This window comes from Canis lupus, chromosome 21 (assembly GCF_011100685.1).
Source record: "Canis lupus familiaris isolate Mischka breed German Shepherd chromosome 21, alternate assembly UU_Cfam_GSD_1.0, whole genome shotgun sequence".
Lineage (NCBI taxonomy): Eukaryota > Metazoa > Chordata > Mammalia > Carnivora > Canidae > Canis > Canis lupus.
The window spans coordinates 30,335,136-30,355,486 of NC_049242.1; the positions used below are offsets into that span (position 1 = coordinate 30,335,136).

Below are 20,351 nucleotides of genomic sequence, written 5' to 3' on the forward strand. Positions count from 1 at the left end.
ACCATAAAAAGAGCTTTGTTCTGATTGATACTGTTGGGCCAATATGCCATCCACGGATTTCTTATTGCATTAAATAAATCAATAAATCTTTTACTTGCTTAAACTATACTGCATATATAAGATATTTAAACTAATGCATATGTACGATGTTTATACACCTGCCCAACAGGTGTAGCTGTTCCACTTACATTTTTTTTAAAGATCTTATTTATTTACTCATGAGACAGACACAGAGAGAGGCAGAAACATAGGCAGAGAAGCAGGCTCCCTGTGGGGATCCTGATGTGGGACTGGATCCCAGAACCCGGGGATCATGACCTGAGCCAAAGGCAGACGCTCAACCCCTGAGTAACCCAGGTGACCTTGCTCCACTTACATTTTTATAACAACGTTTTTTTCATCTCTTTTTCTAAAAACTCTTAATTGTAAACGCCCACTATGACCAACATACCTGATCTCTTTTCCCTACTCTGTGTTTTTTTTCCCTATAGCCCTTATCATCTTTTTACATACAATATACATTACTTATTTATTAAGTTTATTGTATTTCTCCCACCCCACCCCCACCTCCAAAAGTATAGGGATTTTTATTTGTTTCATTCACTGCTCTACCTCTAGTGCTCATTACAAGTTATGCCATATAGTAGGAGCTCAGTGAGTGTTTTTTTTTTTTTAATTTTTTTTTAAATTTTTATTTATTTATGGTAGTCACAGAGAGAGAGAGAGAGAGAGGCAGAGACACAGGCAGAGGGAGAAGCAGGCTCCATGCACCGGGAGCCCGATGTGGGATTCGATCCCGGGTCTCCAGGATCGCGCCCTGGGCCAAAGGCAGGCGCTAAACTGCTGCGCCACCCAGGGATCCCTCAGTGAGTGTTTTGAGTGAATGAATGTCAAGTGTAGATTTTCGTCCATGTCTTTCTCCCAAGCAAAATAAGAACCTTACCACTCTTCTGGCTTCCTTTCTCACCTCTCTTCCTTTCCTTAGCCTCCACCTCTCCTAGTATGCTTATGTTAAGATTTCCTAGAATTTAATTCTGAATTGTTGTGAACATTCTTGTTTCCCGGCCTACTCATTTAGACTTGAAAATATGTTTTACAAATGTCTTTGCTCATCAAAGCTTCTTGTACTTCTGATATTCATTTTCCTTTCTCAGAAATACACTGTTGATGTGTTTTTTTGTTTGTTTGTTTGTTTTGTTTGTTTTTTACAGAGAGAATCTGTGTATGCTAAATTTTTGGAGTCTTTGTATATCTTAAAATGTCTTTATTCATCTCCAAAACTTCTATAATATACTGTGGCTAGATACAGAATTCCAGGTTTAAAAAATTTCCTCAGAACTTTGAAGATATTGCCCCTTCGTGCTGAGGTTTTAAAAATGTATACTGATTATATCCGTCAATTATTGTTGTTGTTTGTATGGTTTTATCCTAACTGGCACTCATAAGCCCTTTCAGTGTGAGTGATACATTCTTTTTATAAACAGTTGCTGTGGAACTACCTGTACCAGACACTGTGTTAAGCAAAGAGAAATGAAAGAACATGTGCCAGAGGCCTCTTCCTCAAAGAATTTACAGTGTAGTGGAAGAGTCACATGAGTAAGCAGATAGTGGTGATGCACTGGACTAAGGGCTATGAAGTGGGAAGCACTGAGTATGGAGGGTATTTCTAGAGCATGGAAGCAAGTCAGAGGGCAAGTTTGTGCATGATGTATAGTGTAGTCCTCAAGTGCCTTATGTCTGGATTTCAGAAGACTAGGATTTGAACTCAGAATGAGTAGAATATAATCCACGTGCCCCAGTTCTAATCACAGGCTCTACCAAACATCAGAAAGGACAGGAGAGCATCAGGGACAGTAGGTCCATCTGGCCAACCATATCTTCCTGGTGTCTCCCCTCTGTTGTTGTTGTTGTTGTTCTTCTTCTTCTTCTTCTTTTTAAGATTTTATTTATTTATTCATGAGAGACACAGAGAGAGAGGCAGAGACACAGGCAAAGGGAGACGCAGGCTCCTTGTGGGGAGCTCAGTATGGGACTCAATCTCAGGACCCTGGGTTCATGACCAGAGCCAAAGGCAGACGCTCAACCCCTGAGCCGCCCAGGTACCCTCCTCTCTGTTCTTCAACAGGACAAGTCCAGAGAGGTGGCAACTCTTAGCAGCCCATGTAGGCTCAGAAGCCTCCCAGATATGAGAAGGACCCACAAAGAGGCTCTTAGACTTTTATCCCACATTCCCCACCCCTGATAGAAAGTGTCAGTGCCGAGACAGCTTCCACTGTCACATAAGGAGTATTATGCTAGTCAGCAGGCCATGCCTCCCAGGCCTACTGATTGGAATCCATGTCCTGGAATTATTGCTGGGCCTTACTTAGCCAATCCTTCTCTTTCTCTGTGTGATTTCTGCATTGTGAACCTCTCCGTTGACACATGCATAAATTTTCTATTTGAGTTCTACCCTGGGGGCTTTTGATACACAGGCCTAGCTTATCAAATTAGCAGTGTAGCCTCTCAATGTGTGTTCTCCATTTTACATCTTCTCTAGGCACTAAAAGATTTCAGGGGCTGATCTAAAAAACATCCCTCCACGTGTATATCTAGGTACTAGTTTTCAGGCTCTGAGATCTGAGAGTTTTACACAGGCCAGTGGGTGGCCAGTTTGTTCTCCATCCCCCTTCAGTTAGTTGTCCATTCTCTGTTCCGACAGGTTCACGAGGATACGTATCACATGCAACAGGGCCTACAGGAGCGAGTGAAAAACTGCAAGAGGATCAGGACAGACCAGCGCTCCGTATATCTTCAGAGGGTACAGTGCCAGCAGCTGGAGCAGAAGCTGAAGCAGGCAGAGTCCTGGTTGCTGCGGCTGGGACATTTGGCCCGCCTAGTAGACTACATGATTTGCCAGAGCCTTGTGTCTATCATAGAGGAGGAGATAACCTCCTTTGTGGCCAACATCCTACAAGTGAGGTGGTGGGTGGCATGTGTGGAGGTGGGCAGGCAGTCAAGGCCAGGTGGCCGGCAGCAGATACTGACATGTAGCCCCACGACCTCTCCTGACCATTCTTTACAGGCCCCAAGGCAGAAACCTTTTCTCTCAGCCCAGCTGGTCTTTGACAATTGTGGCCAGCTGTCCCATGAGCCATGTATTGAAAATATGATCCAGATTCTAACTGGGGGCCTGCAATCTGTCAAGGCCTCTGTCCTGAAGGTATTCTGGATTGGGCAGGGGGCTAGATGTAGGAATTCCCAGTTCCTATCTGTGTAATTAGACATTCTCAATCTGGTCTGAACCCTCACTGGTTTCCATTTCTGCCTCCTCTACATACCTTGCCCTGAAGGTAATGCAGTCTACAGACCTGAAGACCCCCTGGGACTCCTTGTATTCTGAAGGTATTTAAGTAAGGAGACTTAGGCAGGGGGGTAGGAAGAGTGGAAGGAGGGGGAAGGGCATGTGCAGAGTGCCAATGGCATGGGCCATCAAGTCAAGCCTTGGGTATAGATGGAACAGCTGTAACCTGGGTAGTACACACAGGTATTGGGGGCAGGGGTTAGAAGTGTGGGTATGTGTCTTTGCTCACTCATGCATGTGTCTGTGTGTATGTGTATGCATGCAACTGAGTGGAATGAGAGGTGTATGAAAGAATGTGAGTGAGTGCATTGTCCTTCCTCTGGTTCATCCAGGCTCTGTGAGGCTTTTCTCTAATGTAATGGCATTTTGTTCCTGTTAAATTTGATTTCTAAGTTAATTTTGTACTTGGTTGAAGAACTCTGCTCATTTGATATTTGCTTTATTTCATACAACTCTTTTTCATTTCATATAGGATAATCCATTAATATTATTGAGCCATTATGGTTACCAGTTATTACTGGTTATCAGTCCTCAAACTTGTTAACCATCAGGAAGGAAATACATCTTCACATTTCCTTTATTTGGAATACTAACTCAGTTATAAACAAAATCATTACATGTATTCAGTCACATCTGACATGTAGGTACTCCCCCTGCCCCTTGATTCAACTAGCGTTTTCATTAAGATGATTAAAAGACATGAAGTCAATTTTAGGAAATAGATGACAAGGGAGAAAAAGGTTCATTGAAAGGAGCCCATGTCTTTTACAGAATACACCAGTTGGGGCACATTATTTTCTCACATGGATCTATGTTAATTAATACAGACTACTGATATTTGTTTTACATGGTACAATGGAAAGAGAAAGGGCTCTGGAACCAAACACATTAGTTTGCTAACCTGTAAAATGGGAATAACAAAGTCACTTAACTTGCAGGATTAAAAGAGGTAAATTGTCAAGCATAGTGCTCAGCACATAGTGATACATGCAACAGATAGTAACTTCTTATTGTTACTAGTATTAAAGACGAGACGAATGAGATATTTCACATTATTCTCTAATTTTATAGTAATTTATATCTTGGTATGCTGTAGTATTTTCTTTTGATCGGCAAAATAAACAAAAACCTTAAAACTTTTATTCTAAATTCTAATGAAAGTAAAAAATGTTTACCTGCAGTGTCTTGGGTTGTCCCTTCTACTTTTAAAAGAGCACCATGACTGATGTATTTGAGGTAAAATGTCCTGATGCTTGTAATCTTATTTTCAAATGTTTTAGGGGATAGAGAGAAGGAAAAACAAAGTAATGTGGCAAAATGTCAATAATTATTGAATCAAAGTGGATGGATAAAGGAGTTTGTAATACTTTTAAACTTTTCTACATATTTGAGTTTTTTCAATATCAAAATTTGAAGGGAAAAAAAAGATTAGCACAGAAAATCAGAGTAATGGTTCATGGAAGAACCAGAACCAAAGTTCTGATTTAACGTTTTTCATAAGTTTTTTATTTATTTATTTATTTTTTAATTTTTATTTATTTATGATAGTCACAGAGAGAGAGAGAGAGAGGCAGAGACACAGGCAGAGGGAGAAGCAGGCTCCATGCATCGGGAGCCCGATGTGGGATTCGATCCAGGGTCTCCCGGATCGCGCCCTGGGCCAAAGGCAGGCGCTAAACCGCTGCGCCACCCAGGGATCCCCAAGTTTTTTCTTTTTAATGAAAACGGTATAGTATTTAATAAAAGCAAATATCTAGCAGTTAAAACACAACTAATAATTTTTACGAAATGTACATCTATCTGAGAAATCCTATATGAGGCAAAATTTGTATGGCATTTTAACCAAATTACAAAACAATTTCAGTGCCTTTATATATACACAAAAATATGAGAAATCAGCCCCTTACAGTAGAAACTTACACACTGACTAGATTTTGGTCCCTAGAAGAAGACCCAATCTATTACTAACAAAACAGTTGCAGCATATTCTGCAGTCTTAGGCTGCATTCTCCAACATTTTCCAGAGAACGGTCTTAGTACTAGAACATTTTGTACCCAAAAAGAGATGATCAATATTGTTACCTGATGGCCTTACAATCTTATCAGGGATTTTCTGCAGTTTAAAACTGGGAAATCACAATCAGATAATGATTTTTCTCATCTGGCAGGCGTCAAGTTCAGGAATTTAAAGGTCTTACATTAACTTTACCAAGATCAGTGTATCTTTTTGATATTTGTGTTACATTGAGAAGGAACAAAGGATTGCCCCATAAACTCTTTTGTGTATATTTTGGTTGAGATGGTGTTGAAGTTATCTGAGAGATATAATGCAGAGAAGGAAACTGTCATTACTATTTTTTTTTTTTTGCCAGGGGGCTGCATGTGGCAGGGAGGGTGTTTTGGCAGTGTGAGGTATGAGCAGTATGACCAACAAGAGGAAGAATAGAGGTAACCAGTATAACAGTGAGCGGATTCATAGATGAAGGAGAAGAAAGACTTTTTCTTGCCATCCTGTGAATAAGAAATTCTCAAGAGATGAAAAGTTGTATAAATATGTCTGACAAGAAACTTTGCTACTCTAGGTAAAATGTCTGAGCAACCCATTCAAGGAAACCTACAGTAAAGGTCTATATTATTTGGTTTTTCACAGTTAGGTCAGTACTTAAAAATGCAGCTCCAGGGACGCCTGGGTGGCTCAGTGGTTTAGCGCCTGCCTTCAGCCCAGGATGTTATCCTGGAGACCCGGGATCAAGTCCTGCATCGGGCTCCCTGCATGGAGCCTGCTTCTCCCTCTGCCTGTGTCTCTGCCTCTCTCTCTCTCTCTCTCTCTCTGTTTCTCATGAATAAATAGATAAATAAATCTTTTAAAAAATGCAGCTCCAGTTGACTTTTATGTTTCTTTGATTTAGTTGATACCAAACTTCTTATCATAAGCAAGCTTTACTTTACTCTTACGTTGGCTATGAAGTTAATTAGCGATTTCTGTTTTGCTTTGTTGGGATATTACAGTCACCAAGTTGCATTAAAAATATACCAGGTTAAAAAATACATATACCAGGTTTTCTTTCCATTGCTCAGAATCACACATAAATCGACTGTACTGCACCATATTGCTTGAGTGTTCCTGTAGGTCTTGGCACCTTGAATCACAGTTCTTCAACCTCATCTTGTGTTTAGGAGCTCACAAACCAGAAAGTTACCAAATTCAAAGGCAGCAAAGATGTAGCAGCACCACGCTTCACTGAAATGGAAACTAGAAAGTCAGGAGCCTGCGTCTCAAATTGCTGCCTATCCTTTTATCTCTACTTCTCTCTCTGTTGCTTCCCAGTTTCCCTAATTCACTAAACTAGTGAATTAGGGAATTCCCTAAAACTAGCTATCTCTGTTTCCTTTGATCTTTCTGCTCCCTTATAACTTGCTTCCAAATGACTCTCTATGGTACCAACTCCATCCTTGACTCTATGTGATCTTTTAGTTAAGTTTTCCTATATATGTGACTGACTTATTTCAAATTTTTGAGATGAGGAGTATGATTGATTCAGCCTGTCCTCTAGAGAGAACCACATATCCATAAGCTCTGGCAAGGGGAATGGGGGATGGTACAGATTAATTGGTTTTAGCCATAGGTAAAAGCAGATCCTCTTAGAAGGTCATGTGTGGTGGAGGAGGCTCTAATCTTCAGTTATGCTTGTATTGGCTATAAACATATAAGCCTAAGTGTGCAAGTTGGCTTTGGATAACATTTCTAACTCAGAACTAGCAAGCAAAAGTGGGAACTGACTGACTCTCATAACTAAGGAACACATGGATGCAGATGGATTTAGGGTTAGCTGATTTAAGGCTCAGGAAGTGTCTGTCATCAAGGCCTTATTACTCTTTCGTAGTCTTTTGACCTTGCTTGTGTATTTGAATTCTGAGTCACTGAGAATGCTTTCAGCTGGAAGTAAGAAGACCTAAGAGTAGCCTAACAACAACAACAACAACAAAACAATTATCTCCCATAACAAGAAGTTTCCAGATAGACGCTCCCAGGGTTTATTCAGTGGCTCAAAAATGTCATCAAGTACCAGGCTCCTTACATACTTCCCCAAATCCTTTCTGGGTTTAGCTGTAGGTAAGGGCAGATTCTCTTAGAGGTATGTATATGGTAGGGGGCGCTGAATAGAAAGTTTTTTTTCATCCCAAGGCTTATTGCCTCATACTTGTAAGACAGGCTCTGGCTCCAAGCATCCAATTCTTAAGCAAGATCAAGGAAAAGGGGAGGAACATTGGAGGGAGCGCTCTCCTTGCCTGACTCTTACATTTTATCAGGAAAGGAAATCTTCCAGAAACTCTCCCAGCAGACTCACTTTTACATCTCATTGTAGAAATCTAGGTCATGTGGCTACCTCCAGAAGCAAGAAGGGCTTGGAAATCAAATGGCAAACATTTCTAGTTTCTCACAGAAGATGGGCTCTACCACTGAGAAGAAGGGAGAAGGGAATAGCTATTGAGTAGTCAGCAATACGCCTTCCCTGGTGCCTTCTTCCATTCTCAAAACCTGGCAAGCAAGAGAATTACCAGCATTCTTTACAGCATCATTTCACACTATATTCTTTCCCTTCTAAAAATTTATATTAAAAAAACCTTATTTAATTATAGTTCTACAAATAACAATATATTTAAGCTAACCAGCAGTCTTTATGTTGATCAGTCTCTCAGCAATTTTGTCTGAAGCTCATTCTCTATTTAGATTCTTTAGGAAGGGCTTGTGGAAGCAAAATTTTATTTCCCTTTTTTCCTGGATGACTGAAACATTTTTTTTTCTTTTTTTCTTAAATTCAGTAATTTGAGTAGACTATGTCTTGTTATTGAACACTGTGAGCAGTATTCTCAAGTATGCTGTCTCAAAATGTAGTTTTTGTCTTTTAAAGATTGTTTGAGAGAGAGAGCTTGCACATGAGTAGGGGGAGGGACAGAGGGAGAGAATCTCAAGCAGGCTCCCCGCTGAGCTCAGAGCCAAATGCAGGGCTCCATCCCAGGACTCCGAGATCATGACCTGAGCTGAAATCAAGAGTCAGCTGCTTAACTGACTGTGCTACCCAGGCACTCCTCAAAATGTAGTTTTATGTCTTTTATTGCAGGAAAGTTTTCTTTAATTGAAGTTTTTTAGTATTGATCTCTTGTCTTGGATTTTTCTTCAGGGATTCCTATTATATGTATACATCCTTACCATCTATACCAAATATTCATCCCTTTATCTTGAAAGTTTAAAAAAAATCCCTTTTTCCTTTTTATTTAATAGTTTTACTTTTTTGCCTTTTATTTCTATTAAGGCATTAACTGTTAAATTTATTTGCTCTTAAATTCCTTTTTAGTTACGTTTCATTCTGAAATGATTTTTTTCTTTTATTTCTAATTCCTCCCTGAATTCTATCAAAAGATTTCTGAATTTTTCTAATTTTCTAATGTGTTCTACTTTCATGACTTCCATAATTTTTCTAGTGTCTTTTACCTTGTTTTGCAGTGGGCTTGTTTTGATCTTGTTTCTTGACATGATCTCATTGTCCCTAACGGTGTTATTCTGTCCTTATTCTTTTTCCTTACAAAGATTTCCTATGGGTTTGATGTTGGTACTTTTCTGTTTCTCACCTTTGGAAAACACGTGAGCTTTTCTAAACTTTTCTAAAATAAAAAGTTTGAACTTTTTAAAACTTTTCTATACTTTTAGAAGGAGGTGAGGTTCAAAATGACTTTCTAACCTCTCAGATTCCTTTTCAATTGTTTTTTTTTTTTTTTAAGATTTGTTTATTCATGAGAGACAGAGAGAGAGAGAGAGGCAGAGACACAGGCAGAGGGAGAAGCAGGCTCCATGCAGGGAGCCTGACGTGGGACTTGATCCCATCCCAGGAGTCCAGGATCACGCCCTGGGCTGAAGGCGGTGCTAAACCACTGAACCACCTGGGCTGCCCCTCCTTTTTAATTGTTTTTCGGTAGTGTTCAAAAACTAGTGGCCAGCTTTCTTTCTTTTTAAAGATTTTATTTATTTATTTATTTATTTATTTATTTATTTATTTATTTACTTATTTGAGGGAGAAAGAGAGAGAGAACAGCAGAGGGAGAAGGAGATGCAGACTCCCCTCTAAGCAGGAAGCCCGATGCAGGGACTTGATCCCAGGACCCTGAGATCATGACCCAAGCCAAAGGCAGACACTTTACCAACTGAGCCACCCAGGCACCCAGTGGCCAGCTTTCAGATTTCCTGGTTCCTGTTTTGCTCTCCCACTTTTGTCTGAACTCTTCTTTTTCTCTCTTGCTTCCATTCTGCTCAGTTGTAATTTCACCCCCAGCAGTTTTTTCTTAGCGTCAAGCTCTGTCCCAGAAGGGAGCCCTGGCCAGTTGGTTTCAGGAGTTTCGGGCATAGACTGCTTCAGCTCCTATAGACTTTACATCACCAGCTCTTGGAGTGGACACATTCCCTCCACTCTTACCTTCTGTTCTCAGACTGGCCTTCTGCCTTCCAGGAAATGCCCATGGAGTATTCCAATACAAACTGTTTTCCTAGTCTTAGTTCTGTCAGTTGTCTCATTGCTCCCCTCTGCTTCCTTCCCTACAAACAGCGATGCCATGTAAGTCTTGAGTGTGTAGGTGCTTTGTCCCCACTTACTTGTGTTTTGGGATTTGTAAAGATCTCCTGCTTCCATTTTCACTAAAATGTTGTTGGGTCTGGGATTTTACTGTCTAATTGTCACTTTTATGTCGTTTTACATAGGAACTTGGGAAAGATTTCAAAACGACACTGTCACTTCCACCATTTCTCCAGAATCTCTCTCTCTTTTTTTTTATTTCTTTTATTGGAGTTCAATTTGCTAACATATAGCCTAACACCCAGTGCTCATCCCATCATGTGCCCCCCTCAGTGCCCGCACCCAGTCACCCCAACCACCCCACACCTCCCTTTCCACCACCCCTTGTTCGTTTCCCAGTGTTAGGAGTCTCTTGTGTTTCCAGAATCTCTTCTGGCATTATTTATTTTATTTTATTTTATTTTATTTTATTTTATTTTATTTTTTATCTTTTTTTTAAAGATTTTATTTATTTATTCATGAGACCTCTGTCAAACGAAGAGAGAGAGAGAGAGGCAGAGACATAGGCAGAGGGAGAAGCAGGCTCCATGCAGGGAGCCTGACACGGGACTCGATCCAGGGTCTCCAGGATCAGGCCCTGGGCTGAAGGCAGACGCTCAACCGCTGCGCCTCCTGGGTGCCCCTCTGGCATTATTTTTAAAGGATCATTCTTGATGTTATGTGGGGCAGAGACTATAAAGCTTTGGAGGCAAGAGCCCAAAGCAGGGAGACAAGTCAGAAGCATATTGCAGCAATGCAGCGAGATCTGCTGATAGCTTGGAGTAGAGCAAGGGGTAGGTGATGGTGGAGGTGATGAGAGGTGGTTGGATTCTGGATATGTTTTGAATATAGACTCGATGGATTTTGTGTTGTGTGTGGGGGGTAAGAGTCAAAGATAACTCAAGTTTTTGACTGGAACAACTGGAAAGATTCAGTTTGCATTTGCTGAAGTTGGAAGACTGTAGGAGGAGCAGTTTGGGGTAAGGGAGAAATCAGAGCTCTTTTTGAGGTGCATGTTAGACATCCAAGTAGAGATATGGAATAGGCAGTTGTTTAAATGAGATTGGAATTCAGGGAGAGATGCAAACCAAATATAAATTTGAGAGCAAATAGATGGTATTTAAAAACACGAAACTGGATGAGTTCTACTAGAAAGTAAATACAGATGGAGAAGAGATGAGATCTGAGGACTGAGCCTTGGTGGGGGAGCACTTTATTTTTAGGTGTTGGTACTGTGCATCTAATTTCTGAACATTTCGATGCTTTTCCCCCATTTTGCACAAAGTTTTAACACAAATAGTGAAATTGGCAATTAACCAGTTTCTAAGGAGTTAAAGGGGGAAGCCAGCCTCAAAGATATTCCTTGAGGCAGATACTGAGGACTGCCATGCGCACCATCTTTGTTATCTCCTCTGTTCTGCAGAGGCTAGAGTTCTATGAACTACATTTCCCAGACCTCCTTGCAGCTAAGTGTTGTTTGTGATTTAGATCTGAATGAGACTTCAATTCAGAACTAAGGTAAGAATGGGAAAGAGACAGCATATATGCCAACCATTCTGCTGGAGGAGATCATAGCAGAGGTAGTATGCTTTTGTAGCTGGTAGTGTGGCAGTGACATCCCAATTGCCAGGCAGCACAGAGCCATAGATGCTCAGCCTAGAGTATTTTTGTTTTTCAGTTCTTCCAACTATTTGCAAACCATTTAATATTCTATAATAATTCCCTTACTGCTTATACTAACTAAAGTAAATTCTGTTTTCTGAACTTGAACCCTAAATAATAAATTCCCTCAGTGGGTCTGTGTTTGTGATATGGATGTATGTGTAAACTCAGGAGCAAGGAGTGTGTGTGCATGTGTGTGTGTATGTGTTTATATGTGTGTGTGTAATGTATACACTCACATAGAGAGAGAGGTTGTGTGGAGGCCCTGCAGGGTACTCATGGACGATTATGGCATGTGCCCCACTAGAAAAAGAAGAGGAAGAGGAAGAGGAAGAGGAAGAAGAAGAAGAAGGAGAAGGAGAAGGAGAAGGAGAAGGAGAAGGAGAAGGAGAAGGAGAAGGAGAAGGAGAAGGAGAAGAAGAAGAAGGGAACACAGAATTCGTGATGCCCAAACTTCAGGGCCAGCCCAGCGAGGCTGTGCACATCTTCTGTGGCCCAAATATAGGATTGGTGTGGCCCTGGAAGTCTCACACAGTTACTCAAGCCTTGGAGGTCCGTGGGTACCAGCTGGGGGGCCAGTTCTTGCCCTTCAACTTTAAGCAGCTGCAAGAGGACCTGGACAACAGTCCCCGAATCCAGCAGGCACTGACTATGCAACAGACCTTGCTGGAGGTGAGAACAGAGGTTTAAGGAGGGCAGTGATAGGCACCCACCTCTGCCCTAAGCACCTTGTCTGTGCCTAGGGCATGCTGCGGGAGGTGAAGGAATTCTGCAGGGAACATCACTGGATGACAGGCATTCACGAGTTCCTGAAAGCCTGGGGGCCTCAGAAGCTGGAGTCCATGAGAGGTTGTCCTATCAAGAACTACGTAATGCTGGTGAGCTGCCTGAACGTTTGGCAGACCCGTGTCTCCAATATACCTAACAAGTTAGTCACAAAAGGCAGATTGATGCTGCTGAGCTGCCATCATGTACAGTTAGAGATGGGTGAGTGCTTTTTATCTTCTTTCCTTCCACCTTCCTTATCTTATCCACATGGCCCTCCTTGGGCTTGGAATGTTCTCCAAGGACTTTTGGTGAAGGCCCCTCATTGGACCTATAGAACCTCCAAAAAGCCAGGTCTCAGGCCCTTCCCTTTGCAATTAAAGGTATGATTATTACAGAAGATAGGCTCTGCTCATTCCCCATACTTTTTAGGAGTTACATTTCTGTCACCTGACACCTTCTATTTTTTTGTCATGGAAGTAGTTCAAACCAAATATGACTAAGAAAAATCTTAACCTACTCCTTAGGCTAGTGTGCTCAGTTTCTTTGCAGATATTCTTGGGAATCAAGAGTGCCCCTCTCCACATGGAGCAGTCAGAATTGACACTATAATCTGCACGTATAAAAAGTTATTCTCTTTAACTGTTATTGTCCTACTCTGTAGTCCCAACTTCTGCAGATGACGGAAGAATGTATTCCAATTGAAAGTGAATTCAGGCTATTTTGGGTATTTGGTCAATTCAAAATTCATTCTAAAAAAAAAAATTCATTCTACAGATCTAGGTTGTTTTTATTCTCAAGTGCGCTCTGCTCCTCTTCCCCTGCAAGGTGGCATCTGGCATTGGAGAGAGCTGCTGGACTGTAGGCTTTTCTTTGCTGGCTTCTGTCAACCGTCGCTGAGATGTAGTACATCCTGCCTGGTCTCTGGCCTCCTTTTAACATTGCTGCTTCTGGTGCGGCTGTGGCCTAAGCTGGTGTAACTATGTGTGTTCTCTTGGCTAGTAGGAGCCCAGAGTGTCTGCTTTGGTGACTTTGCCCTGCATTGGCTCCTGATGGCTTTGCAGATCCTTGTGATTTTAGTGAACCCTTCACCTAGTCTTCATCTTAGGCTGGCCGGCCCCATAGCTTCTGCTTCAGGAACCTACATAGGAACCCATCACTCCTCTACATAGGAACTCATCAGGCCCACTGGTTATTAACTCTCCTTGTCTTCTGTATCCCCTCCCATTTGGGAATTGTGGAGGACTTGGGAGCAGCATTGTATTTGGTCCTCTTTTTGCCACAATGCATTAACACACAGACACTCTGAAAAGTGGTATCTTCCCAAACTTCCACATGGAAAGTGGAGCTCAAGCCCACTGTGCCATCTGTTTCCTCTTCAACCCATCTCAGTTTCCCTCTTGTCTCTATGTACCCATGCTAGGCTAGGGCCCAGTTGTTGGTCTCCCTGTGTTTCTGAGAAATCTGGTTTAAGACCTAGTTTCATTCCTTTGTTTTTTTCCTTCCTTCCCAAAGGAAGGCTGTCTCAGGCTACTAGTAAAGTGTCTCATTGCTTACTAGTAAAGTGTCTCTGCCTAGAAGCTGGACTTAGAAAGTCTCACAGTAGGGTAGATTGGGAGGCCATTGATTTGTTCTTCTAGAAAATATTGATTTGTTTTCTCACCTAGCTCGCAATGACCAATAGTGTTGGCTTCCTGCAAAGAGTAGATGCTATCAAACCCATGGCCCATGCTTACTTTCCTTATGAAGGTGGGTGGCCTTGGGTGGCCCCGAAAGAGCTTGCTTGAAAATGCTTGCCTGCCTTACCCTCCTTGTCTTTGCTCTTCAGCAGATGAAAGCACATGCCTAATTATACATCGTTTGGGCCGAAGAAATTCCCCATACTTCCCTCCACCCCACCTAAATGTACAGGGGGTTCGGGCTGGCATGGCAGGAATAGAGAGGGCCTATGACTGGCCTACTTGGCTTCTGACCCTGTTTTGGGCAGGCTTTGCTCCAGTGTTATTTAGGAAGTCTCTGTTCTTTCTAGTTTGTTAGATTCTTGGTCCTTAAGTCCAAGATCAACTGGCCTCTTCAAGAAGAACAGATGGAGAGAGAGCAAGATGGGGTTCAGAATCCTGGGTCTGCTTTTCACTGGTTTATGTGACCTCAGATCACTGAGCTTCCGTTCATTTGTTTGTAACATGGAGATAATAATGTCGTCACTCACAGGATTATGACAAGGAAGAGTAAATGAGGTGTTATTTGCAATGTTTCTAGCATTGAAACAGGCATGCAGTAAGTAGGTGCTTCATTTTTTCACTTAACCTTATTCCCCTCTGCCAACCTCATCCTTCTTGTGATCTAATCTTGTCTGCTTATCCTCCAACGCTGTTCCTCTTCTGCCTGGACTTCCTTAACTGTGAATGACATAATTATTCACTTTTGTGAGTTAGTGTTCATCCTTTAGTCTTCCCTCTTCCTTACTCCACCACATCCCACCTGTCACCAAATTCCTTCCTTCCTTCTGCTTCCTAAATACCACTCAAATCTGCTTTTCCATCCATCTCCAATTTCTGCCCCCCAGCAGCCCTGGTATTTTCGATCTAGTGCTGACTTATACCATACGATGTCGCTGTTGAGCTCCTCTCTGCCGTCACCTGTCCTGACACTGCTGGTGATAGCAATAGCCTAGCTACCGTGATAGGCCACAGGGCTAGTTTGGAAAGGGTAAGTTCTCTTCCTTGTGTTCTACTCAACCTCAGGTGCCCCTCTAGGGGCTCCCTCTCTCTCGGTTTTCTCAGTCTCAGCTCTTGGTATTGAGTCCCATTGGTTATTTCCTTCAAGGCTCCAGAGGGTCATGCCCAGTGTATTTCCATAATCTGTGGAACCAGGCTGTCTGAGTTTGGATCTTTGCTCTGCCACAGTGTGATTTTTTTTAAAAGATTTTATTTATTTATTTGAGAGAGACAGAGACAGAGCATGAGCAGAGGAGAGGAGACAGAGGGAGAAGGAGAAGCAGACACTCCAGCAATTGGGGAGCCCAGTGTGGGGCTTGATCCCAGGACTTTGAGATCATGACCTGAGCCAAAGGCAGATGCTTAACCTACTGAGCCACCCAGGAGCCCCACTTTTTTAAGCTATTATTTAAATCCCAGTTAGTTAACATACAGTGTACTATTAGTTTCAGGTATACAATATAGTGATTCATCACTTACATACATCACCCGGTGTTCATCACTACAACTGTGCTCTTTCATCCCCATCACCTGTTTCACCCATCCCCCACCCCCCACCCACCTCCCTCTGGTAACCATCAGTTTGCTCTCTATAGTTAAGAGCCTGTTTCTTGGTTTGCCTCTCTCTGTCTTTTTTCCCCTTTGCTCAGTTGTTTTGTTTCTTAAATTCTACATATGAGTGAAAGCATATAGTATTTGTCTGTCTCTGTCTGACTTATTTTGCTTAGCATAATACTCTCTAGCTCCATCAGTTTTGCAAATGACAAGATTTAATTCTTTTTATGGCTGAATAATATTCCATTGTGTATATATACTACAGCTTCTTTGTCCATTCATCAGTCAGTGGATACTTGGGTTGCTTCCATAATTTGGCTATTGTAGATAATTCTGCTATAAACATTTGGATGCATGTATCCCTTTGAATTAGTATTTTTTGTATTCTGTGGGTAAATACCTAGTAGTGCAATTGCTGGATCATAGGGTAGTTCTATTTTTAACTTTTTGAGAAATTCCATATTGTTTTCCAGAGGCTGTACAGTCTGTATTCCCACCAACGATGCAAGAGGTTCCTCTTTTTCCACATCCTTGCCAAGACTTGTTTCTTTTTTTTTTTTTAAATATTTTATTTATTTATTCATGAGAAACACAGAGAGAGAGAGTCAGAGACATAGGCAGAGGGAGAAGCAGGCTCCCCTCAGAGAGCCCGATGTGGGACTCAATCTCAGGACCCCAGGATCACAATCTAAGCTAAAGGCAGATGCTCAACCACTTGAGCCATCCAGGTGTCCCAAGACTTGTTGTTTTTAATGTTATTAATTTTAACCATTCTGACATGTGTGAGGTGATATGTTATTACAGTTTCGCTGATGATGAGTGATATTGAGCATCTTTTCATGTGCTATCTATATGTCTTATTTGGAAAAGTATTCCTGTCATCTGCCCATTTCCTTTTTTTAAAAGATTTTATTTATTTATTCATGAGAGACAGAGAGAGAAAGAGGCAGAGACACCGGCAGAGGGCGAAGCAGGCTCCATGCAGGAAGCCCGATGCGGGACTCGATCCCGGGATCCCGGGGTCACGCCCTGGGCCAAAGGCAGGTGCCAAACCGCTGAGCCACCCAGGGATCCCCATCTGAACTTTTTTTTCTTTTTAAGAGTTTTATTTATTTATTCATGAGAGACACACACACACAGAGAGAAAGAGAGAGAGAGAGAGGCAGAGACACAGGCCCCATCTGCCCATTTCTTAATTGGATTATTCATTTTTGGAGTGTTGAGTTTTATAAGCTCTTTATATATTTCCGATACTAATCCTTTATCAGATATATCACATGCAGATATCTTCTTCCATTCTGTAGGTTGCCTTTTAGTTTTGCTTATTGTATCCTTTACTGTGCAGAAGCTTTTTATTTTGATGAAGTCCCAATAGTTCATTTTTGTTTTTGTTTCTCTTGCCTCAGGAGACATTTTTAGAAAGAAGTTGCTATGGCCAATGTCAAAGAGGTTATACTGCCTGAGTTCTCTTCTAGGATTTTTATGGTTTCAGTTCTCACATTTAGGTCTTTAATCCATTTTGAATCTATTTGTGGGTATGGTATAAAAAAGTAGCCCAGTTTCATTCTTTTGCATGTGGCTGTCTAGTTTTCCCAATACTATTTGTTGAAGAAACATGTAGAATGAATTTAAAAGTTTTCCTTCCTTTTCTATTTCTTGGAATAGTTTGAGAAGAATAGGTATTTTTTTAAAGACTTTATTTATTTATTCATGAGAGGCACAGAGAGAGAGAGAGAGGCAGAGACATAGGCAAAGAGAGAAGCAGGGAACCTGATGTGGGACTCGATCCCGGGCCTCCAGGATCACACCCCAGGCTGAAGGCAGGCACTAAACCACTGAGCCATCCAGGGATCCCCAAGAAGAATCGGTATTGACTCTTCTTTAAATGCTTGGTAGAATTTGCCTGTGAAGCCAACTGGTCCTGGACTTTTGTTGCCACTATTTGATATTGATAATATTGTTGAACCTCCCTGAGGCTCAGTTTGCTTATCTATAAAAAACATGGCCAAAAATATTATCTACCTCGAAGGGTTTTTGTGAGAACAGTTCTGGAACTCTGTATTAAAAGGGTTAATACAGGCAAAGGAGTTGACATTCTTTTTTTTTTTTTTTTTAGTAGTTGACATTCTATATGGAATGCAGTAAGCAAACATACTATACTGTATTTCATGCTATACTCCATATCATACTACTTTTTTTTTCTTTTTTTGTAAGTAAGCTCTATGCTGGACGCAGGGCTTGTACTCATGATCCTGAGATCAAGACCTGAGACCTGAGCTGAGATCAAGAATTGGACACTTAACTGATTGGGTCAAGCAGGCACCCCTGCATATCATATTTCTATATTGTATTTTGCTGTTCTTTGCATATTTTAACATCTCTGAACTTAAAAGGTGTGTTATAATTGATGGCATGCTAGAGTTTAGATGGCATTGCTTTTTTCTTTTGGTGTGGTGCTTCTTTTTTTTAATCTTTTTTTTAAGATTTTATTTTTATTTTATTTACTCATGAGAAATACAGAGCGAGAGAGAGAGAGAGAGGCAGAGACACAGGCAGAGAGAGAAGTAGGCTCCATGCAGGGAGCCTGACATGGGACTCGATCCCAGGTCTCCAGGATCACACCCTGGGCTGCAGGTGGCGCTAAACCACTGCGCCACTGGGGCTGCCCAGGTGTGGTACTTCTTATAATCAATAATATCTTAGTGGTGTCAGTGATTTGGTGTTATTCCGGCCCTTAGAAATAGTGGAGATGTTCGTATCACCAAAGGCAGCCTCCAAGATAACCTTCTAGCCCCATATGCACCTGACAGCTTCTTTCTGTTAACCCTTAAAAACAAAAAAGGCAGATTACACATTGTCTTTGGTATCTCTTCTCTCAGAGTAGAGCCACTAAGACTCCTGAAACAGAAAACTTTGATCCCAATAGGGCATTCTGCCATTCATGAACATGTCATTCCCATGCCTTTGCAAGGTGTGCTATTTCATCTGCTTGATGTGCCTTTGCTCTTTGGAGCATTACCTACTTCACACACTCAACTCCATTGTTTCCTCCCAGAGGAGGCCTTTCCCAGCCTCCTCAGGCCTCCTCTCCTTTCACTATGTCAGGCTGAGGGCTCCTGAGCCCTCACAGAGCCTTTATCACACGGTTTGTGATTGTTCATTTGTCTGTCTCTGCCACCACACTGTCAACTTCTGAGGGTGGGAACACTTCCTGTCTCACCCACTCACCCTGATCTCCTGGTGCCCAGCACAGCCTTTAGTAGGTGTGGAGAGCTGTGGACAGCACCAGTGAATAGCAGCCCTGACCGGACACTAGGCAGGGGTCCAGTAAGTGCTCACTGAGTGAGGGAATGAGTTCATGGTCTGACTTCCCTTTCCCCCTTCCCCACTCTGGACCCACAGCACTTCCCCAGCACCCCTTCCCTTTCAATAAACCCCAAAGACCTAACTCTCTCTTTTCTTCAGAATCCAAGCTGGATAGCATCAGGAGGGACATTCTTACACATGTGCAGAATGAGTGCCGGACCCGCAGTCAGCAACTAATAACAGAGCTCAGGGATTTCACGGAGGTCTTCCAGGGCATCAATTCAGACATTGATGCCATTGCACGGTGCTCCCAAAAGGTAGGCTCCTCGTATCTTCCTTTTCCATCTTGCTCACCTGCTCAGCAGACTTTCTTCAGGTCTCTGGTGAGCTCCCAGTGGGCCCCGATACTCATGTATGTGATCTGCTCTTACTAACCCTCACCCTGTTCTCATGGCCGTCAGTTTCCTCAAGTCAGGCAGAAGCCCTGGCATAATGAGAGACGTGGTTCTGCTCTCTGTGATGGTCAGCAAGAGATCTATTGCCCTGTCAACAGAGTAATGATTTGGTTGGGAAGAGCTGTGCTGTCTTGACAGAGACCTGGGTCAGATGGGATCTGATCCCATTGTGCCCCTGATCCCAGTTGGGTAAAAGGAGGCTGCTAGGGTCTGGAGCCTCTAGAAGGCAGGAGTGCCCTCAGGGATAAGCCCAAACTGGTGTGCAGGGTTGTGGGGGTCCTGGTCTCATGCTGTAGCCCCTGCAGTTAAATGAAGCCAACGAGCAGTACAACATGCTGGAGGAGCGCATGGAATACATACAGTCACTCCACGAAGTCATCCGCAACCACTTTAGCCTCTTTAGTGATGAGAATGAGGCCCTGGACATCTCGGTGAGAAGGCAATTCCTGAAGTCACCCATGCCTCCCACCCTCCTCCCCGATGCTCGCTTCTTGACTGCACTCTGCTTGCCCCACAGCTCCTGGATGTGTGGGAGGCATTTCAATTCGAGAAAAGCCAGGCCTCAGAGTTCCTGCTCAGCAAGCGATATGCTATCGTGCCCAAGCTGCAGCAGCTGATAGCAGCAGCATTGGTGGAGCTGGAAGGCCTGATTGACAAGGCCCTATCTGGCCCCTTCATGGACCCAACCCAAGAGCAGAGGAGCACTGAGCGCCAGCTCATCTCCCTGGAGCGTCAGTTCCAGAACACAGCCAGCCACCTCAGTGAGCTGCACCATGCCTATGCCACCTTCACTGGTACTGAGGATCCCTGCCCTGCCCCCACCACTCTGTGATAGACCCTCCAACTGAGATAAGGGTCCTGTGTCCTGAGAGTCCCTAGGAAAGTCTTGGGAATCACATAGCTTCATTTTATTTAGTCTCACTTATAAATGAAAGTTGCAGGA

At 42.5% G+C, this 20,351-nt stretch overlaps 1 protein-coding gene across 1 annotated transcript in view; it reads left to right on the plus strand.

The window, feature by feature from the left end:
• The window catches only part of DNHD1 (dynein heavy chain domain 1), a 79,842-nt gene that overhangs the window by 20,426 nt on the left and 39,065 nt on the right, over positions 1-20,351 (plus strand). The window contains 8 exon segments of the mRNA XM_038568901.1: positions 2,702-2,956; positions 3,065-3,202; positions 3,333-3,384; positions 11,918-12,282; positions 12,354-12,597; positions 19,113-19,270; positions 19,714-19,873; positions 19,876-20,202. Of these exon segments, the coding sequence (XP_038424829.1) occupies positions 2,702-2,956; positions 3,065-3,202; positions 3,333-3,384; positions 11,918-12,282; positions 12,354-12,597; positions 19,113-19,270; positions 19,714-19,873; positions 19,876-20,202 (1,699 nt within the window).